The following is a 6,063-nucleotide window of genomic DNA, read 5'->3' as shown; positions in this document are numbered from 1 at the left end:
GTCCAGAGCCCCACAGCCCAGTGAAGTGTGTGACCCGAGCCAGCAAGGTCAAGGAGTGCCACAGAGCTGTCAGGTGTCTGGCCCATCTAGGGCCGATCACCAGAAGACGGGACCTAACCCACGACTCCTTTCCCCACTACCTGAGCTGGTCTAGAAAACAGGAATTAGGTGTTCAAGAGAGTTCTTTGAATTCTTCGAGAGGATTTATTTGAGGGTAGGGCTATCTCCTTGGGTGCATCTTTCCCTTCCTGAGGATGGGGGAAGGTGCCCCCGCTTCAGTTCTAGCCAAATAATGGGGCTCCGAGGGACTTTCTGGCAGAAACTGAGAAGTTCATGAAGGGGGAGCTGGCTCTGGTCCCACCAGCTGTCCTGTGTCCTCAGGAGCTGGAGGAAGGTGGAGATAGAGGCCAACGGAAGAGGCAGCAGCAGAGGAGGGGTTGGAGAATGGTAGGGCACAGGGGGCTCCCATGTGTAGAGGTCCCTGCAGGTCCCCAAAGATCCATCGGGGGGCACTGCCAGCCTGTCTCTGGCTGCCAAGGCAGCTTTGCACCCAACTCATCCACCTCCAGAGACCCATGCCTCTTGCCCAGCCCGTGCTCCCCCAGAAGCCGCCAGACACAGAAGGCGGAGGCTGCGGAGGGCAGGAAGCTCGGGTGTGGACCAGCTGGACTTGCCCTGGGCTGTTCATCCTGGACACAACGAGTGATGATCAAACACGACTGCTCTCATAACTCAAGGGGGACAGAAACGCGTTTGATCCGTCTCACCTGTGCCACAGGACAGGGAGGCGAGAGTTGACCAAACGAGGTTGAAAGCGGTGATGGCAGAATAGCCCGGTCATCTCATTCTTGCAGCCGCCTCCTTTGCCCTGGGCAGTAAGCCGCTTACATACGTGATGTGACCAGCCAAGGGCTAAATTCAGCCTTCGACTGTGACTTTGGCCGGCAAGTATTTGGTTTAGCCAGAATTGTAAAATCGGGGGATGTTACACCATCACAATCTAGATTTCTCATTTCTCACAAAAGGCAGATGGTCTGGCCACATGGTAGAGCACAGGGGGCTCCCATGTGTAGAGGTCCCTGCAGGTCCCCAAAGAGCCTTGCAAGGCAGTGACAGGCTGGAGATGAGAGCGGCTGCCCCTTCGGCGTGGGTCTGTAACCTCCAGTTCACCACAGACCCCATCACTCCCTACTGTGTCCCCCACACTTACACCAAGTCGCCGTTTATTCTCCCCCTTGCCCTGACAAAGTTTCCAGCATATTTTTTTCCCCCACATACGCCCCTTTTCTCTAGTTCATGTTTCCCGATTGGCCCCACGGTGTTTATATCAGTGACTCTTAGTAGAAGCAGAGAAGAACACTCAGAATGCTCCAAAATGTTTACATCGGTTTGTTAGGTGATAACGCTGGTTTTTATTTTCTTCTTCATAGTCTTCTACAGTTTCCAAATTCTCTACAAGGAACATGTACTTCTTTTTAATCAAAAGACAAATGAACTAGTAATTTAAAAGAAAATCCTCCCCATCTTTGAAGGCTGAGACTCAGTTCAAATGCTGCCTTCTGCAGGAAGTCTTCCTGGATTTCCGGACAGGACGGTGGTTCTCCCGACCCCGTGTCTGTAGCTCCGGGAGCTCTTTTCTCACGCACGCCTCACACACTAGACTGAGAGTTCTCGGGGGAGCGACTGGGTCTGGCCACCCACGTCCAACGAGATTAACTGTGGTGGGCTTTCCACCAGTGTCACCGGGGGAGGCCTGTCTGTGTCAGTCCTTGGAATGCTGGGGTGGAAACAGATTTGGTCTGCTGCACTCCACAGTTCTTGCCACCAGAGGGCTTTGGGAGAGGCTGAGGTGCCCTGAGACACAGGGCTTGGCAGTGGTGAGCCAGGGTGATGCCGTTTACAGAGAGGCCCAGATGGACAGACAGACCTAGCCTGGCCCAGAACATCTATCCTGAACCCGAGTCAGGGGCCAGCGAAGGCCCGTGCAGGAGATAAAGAGTCGCAGCAGGCTCCAGGCGGCTCTTGGAAACCGTGACCCGAAATACACCATTGGAACTGGGGACCCCGGGCTGTGAATGGAGGACAGGGGAGGGGAGCGGGGGCACTGGGGAGGCTGCTGGATGAAGTCCTGAGCTCAGAGGCCGGGGGCTGCTCCTCCAGCTTGGCCCGATCCCTTTTGCCCTGGGCGCCACCTTTGGGTGAAAATGACGGGCTGCCGAGTGCCCTTGCGGTGATCGCCAGAAACAGAACAGCTATGGCACATTTCTGTCCTGGGTAGGGGCATAGGGCCAAAGATGCAACCAGGCCTCCAAGGACCAGGGCCTGACCCTGGGGCCTGCACACTCCCACCCCCCAGCCACAAGGACTGAGTCCAGTGCAGGTGAGTTAAGACTGGCTTTCGGCCCCAGGTTAGGATGGCCAGGAGGTTGGTCCTCTCCTGAGGCCCGTGTGAGCTGGATCTGAAAGCTGAATAGTCCACAGGCCAATTCTGAAGGGCCAGCCTGGGAGTCCAGCTGCCGTGGTGACAGCTCCAAGCCTCCGAGGTCCTTCTCAAGTCTCTGGCTGACCCGTCAACAGCCAGGCCCAGCTGTGGGAGTCACAGGCAGTAGTGAGGAGAGACCTGCTTCTTCACACTGGGTGGGCGGCTGGCGGCCTAGATGCGGCTGGACGAGGTGCTGCCGGAGCTGATGGGGAGCCTGCTGCTGTCCGAGTTGCTCTTTAGAGGGGAGGGCTTGCCCCGGGCCTGCAGCCGCATGGACCAGTACCAGAGGAAGATGAGGAAGCCTGTGGGCGGCAAGGGGCACAGGACTCAGCAGGCTGCGGGCAGCCCCCCTCACTCTTCCGTCCCAGAACCGCCTTGACTCAGATCGGCCCCCTGCCCTCCTCTTGACGCAGGCTACCAGCACCAGAGTGACTCCCAGGACACCTGCTACGTGCCAGGCCCTGTGCAATTCGTGGCATGCCATCTCACTTTATTCTCGCGAGGTTCTTATGAGGCCAAGCCCATTCAATACTATTCTGTGTTACAAATGAGGAAACTGAGGCCCAGGGCAGTAAGGGGACTTGGCTGAGTCAGGAGTCAGACAGCAGGGGTTGGGTTCTGGCACTCACCTGTTTGATCACTCAATATTGCTCCTCTCCAAATAATAATACTATGATTTATTAATAGCTCGGTAAATGTTGGCGTGGGTTTGTGGGCATCATTCATAATCCTTAGGGAGTCCCCTTCACATCACAGGTGAGAAAGAAAGATTCACCTCCCTCACCCCCCCCGACCCATGCCTGTTCCACAGGGACCCTGTGTGGTAGGCCAGCCTCATGACCCCTGTGTGGCCATAGGTCTGGCCATGCCTTCCCTGTCCTCCTGCCCAAGTCCCCATGCCTACCCTCATGGCCAAGGACAGAGGTGTGCACGCGTGTGTGTGTGATGTGGGGGGTGGGGGTGCAGGGGTGCAGGCAGAGCAGGAAGAGACTTCTCTCATCAAGACAAGACCTCACAACCCTGTCCCTTGCTCCTCTCCCCTCGCCTTCTCCTCCCGCTCTGTCCCCACTGCTCCCACTGTTCTTCCTACACACGACCTGCTCTAGCCTCAGGACCATGGCTCTTGCTGCTCCTCCTGCCTGGGGTGCTCCTCCCCTAGACCAGGTCTCCTTGGCCCGCAGCATCACACGCATCCCTCGGGTGTCTGTCACCATGTGGATTCTGACTCAGAAGGTCTGGGGCGGGCCAGATGGCACTGATGTTGCTGGTCTGAGGAATACACTTGGAGTAACGAGGAACTTGATCTCTCCCAGGCTGGATCCTTCTGTTGCCTTCAAATGCCTCCTATACAGAGACGTCCCCCTGGCCACCCTCCCCAAAGCATTCCCCGCCTCAACTCAGGTTGTCCATCACGTTGGCCGCTATTAATCTCTACTCTCCCAAAGCCCCTTCGTTAGCTCCCTGCTTGCCTGCCTCATCCGGTCTACCCACTAGAGATGAGCTCTGTAGAAGCACGGCCCTCACCCAACCAGTTGACAGCTGTGGCCCCAGGGCTTAGCATAGGACCTGCACATAGTAGGTACTCAGTCTAGACTTATTGACTGTGGCCTGGATGCCCCTACTTTTTGCCTGGTCATCTCTCCGCTGCCCTGTGCTCCACATGTGGGCACCTTGCCCAGGCCAGGGGGCTGGGTCTTCTCCGCGCCTGCCTACCTTGGAAGGAGGTGATGATGCTGAAGAAGTAGAGGACCACAAGCTGGAAGGTGCCGGAAGCAAAGGAGAAGAAGACCAAAGCCCAGGGCAGGCCGAGCACCAGGCTGAGTCCCAGCAGCGTCAGCACGTGGGGCCACTTCTGGGTGGGCGGGCGCAGCCGCAGAATCTGCACCACCATCGTGCCCAGCATGGCCGTGTTGAACAGCAACACCAGGCTGAAGAGGCCCAGGTTGGTGACATTGCTGACCATGGAGTCCCGGATCCAGCACCTGCGGACCGGGGCGTGAGGCCTCAGTGCCCGGCGGGGCTGGCACAGTGCTTCCTGGGCCATCAGCAAGCACCGCAGCGAGCCCAGTGCTTTAAACACCCAGCGGGGCTGCTTTAAACACCTTCGGCTCGTGGAGCAAAAAGTCGCTCTCTTGAGTTCTCCTTTATTCCTACTTCGTAGTCAAGGGAAAGGCTCGGTTTGGTGCTAATGTGTTTTAATACCGATCACTCTTGTTAGTCTCCCTTTTCGACACAGAGTCAGCCTCGGGCTCACCGCTTTTGGCCAGCATTTACTCGCAGGGTTCCCTCGCCCCGCTGTTTATTTTCATGATTACTCAGTTTCTGACGAGTGATACTTATTTCCTATTAATCGTTGATATGATCATTTTTAAAGTACATTTACATGAACAAGTCCGATGATTTAAAAAACGTTAGGCAGATAATAATACAGATGGTACAAAGGGAAAACGAAAATCACAAAATCGTGATGTAAAAGACTGAACATTTCAAAGCACCGAGGCCGCGGAAAGAATTCCTTCCCAGCCCGGGGCTCAGGAGCCCTGGCTTCTAGTCTAGGTTCCCAGGGACCCACAGGCAGAGCCAGCGCCACGTCCGCCCCTGCCCACATTCCCACGCAGGTGGGGAGACTGAAGACCTGCAAAAGGTCACCTGGTGAGTGAGGGGCAGATCCAGGCCTGTTCTCACCCTCCCTGACCTTTAGCCTAGCGCCCTGGCCATTGCCCGGCCAGTACCTCCAGCAGCCTGGCACCTAGGAGTCTCCTGGTCAGTGTGGCCCCGGGCCGGGACTGCTTGCTAGCCACCTCTGCACCCCAAAGCCCACATCCTGTCCCCACTGCACACAGCCACTCACATGGAAGGGTAGATGACACTCTCTGGAGTCCTGTGCACCGCCAGGATGATGGGGCCATAGTTGTTCACGTCCACCAGTGCCACCAGCGTCACCAGGAAGATGGGGAAGCCTGTGGGTGGCAAAGGGTGGTGCTCCATCTCCCACCCGGTGAGGTTCACCCGTCACCTGCCTTCCGGCGGGACCTTCTCTTAGGCCTGTACCCCCAGGGCACACCGGGTCCCATCTGGGCTAGGTCCTCCGAGCTTGGACCCTCCCCTCCCCCACTCCAGTTTGGGTTTCCCACAGCGGAAGCCCATCTCTCCTGACCTCACCCCCACCCCCTCACCATCCCGGGGGGCCTTTAGGAGAAAAGGCCTGCAGTTCCCTGCTGAGGGGCTGGGTGTGACAGGAAGATGGGAGGGATAATGGGACATTGGTAGAGTAGGGGACAGTTTGAGGGGGACGTCCAGAGTTCAGCCCCCAGGGGATGTCTGCACTGGACCTTGATCTTGTCCTTGAGGTGGAGACTGAGAGCTCCCTGCAGGGGCTGCCTACTGCCAAACGCCTGGTTCTTGACACAGAGCCAGCTCTGAAGGAATTTTGTGTAAATAGAGGCAGTGAACCAAGAAAGGGCTGAACCGAGAAACACAGGAGAAGCAGCAAGTTGGGGTCAGGGCCATGCAGAGGTTGGTGGGCCTGTACAGTGTCCGAGGGACTCGGAGTGTGCGCCCCTGGGCCTCCAGATCTGACA

At 57.0% G+C, this 6,063-nt stretch overlaps 1 protein-coding gene across 9 annotated transcripts in view; it reads right to left on the bottom strand.

Moving 5' to 3' along the window:
- Nucleotides 1-1,376: 1,376 nt before the first annotated feature.
- Nucleotides 1,377-6,063, bottom strand: part of ADGRG1 (adhesion G protein-coupled receptor G1) — a 30,496-nt gene continuing 25,809 nt past the window's right edge. For all 9 annotated transcript variants that reach the window (XM_039880977.1, XM_039880983.1, XM_039880984.1 and 6 more), the window contains exons 12-14: nt 5,334-5,442; nt 4,196-4,464; nt 1,377-2,784 (exon numbers count right to left, since the gene is read on the bottom strand). In XM_039880977.1, coding sequence (XP_039736911.1) covers nt 2,654-2,784; nt 4,196-4,464; nt 5,334-5,442 — 509 coding nt within the window. In that variant the 3' untranslated portion in view covers nt 1,377-2,653. The remainder of the gene's footprint in view (nt 2,785-4,195; nt 4,465-5,333; nt 5,443-6,063) is intronic.

This window comes from Pteropus medius, unplaced genomic scaffold (genome assembly GCF_902729225.1).
Source record: "Pteropus medius unplaced genomic scaffold, Ma_sr-lr_union100, whole genome shotgun sequence".
Lineage (NCBI taxonomy): Eukaryota > Metazoa > Chordata > Mammalia > Chiroptera > Pteropodidae > Pteropus > Pteropus medius.
Note: the sequence above shows the minus strand (reverse complement) of the source record. Positions and strands in the feature narration are given on the sequence as shown.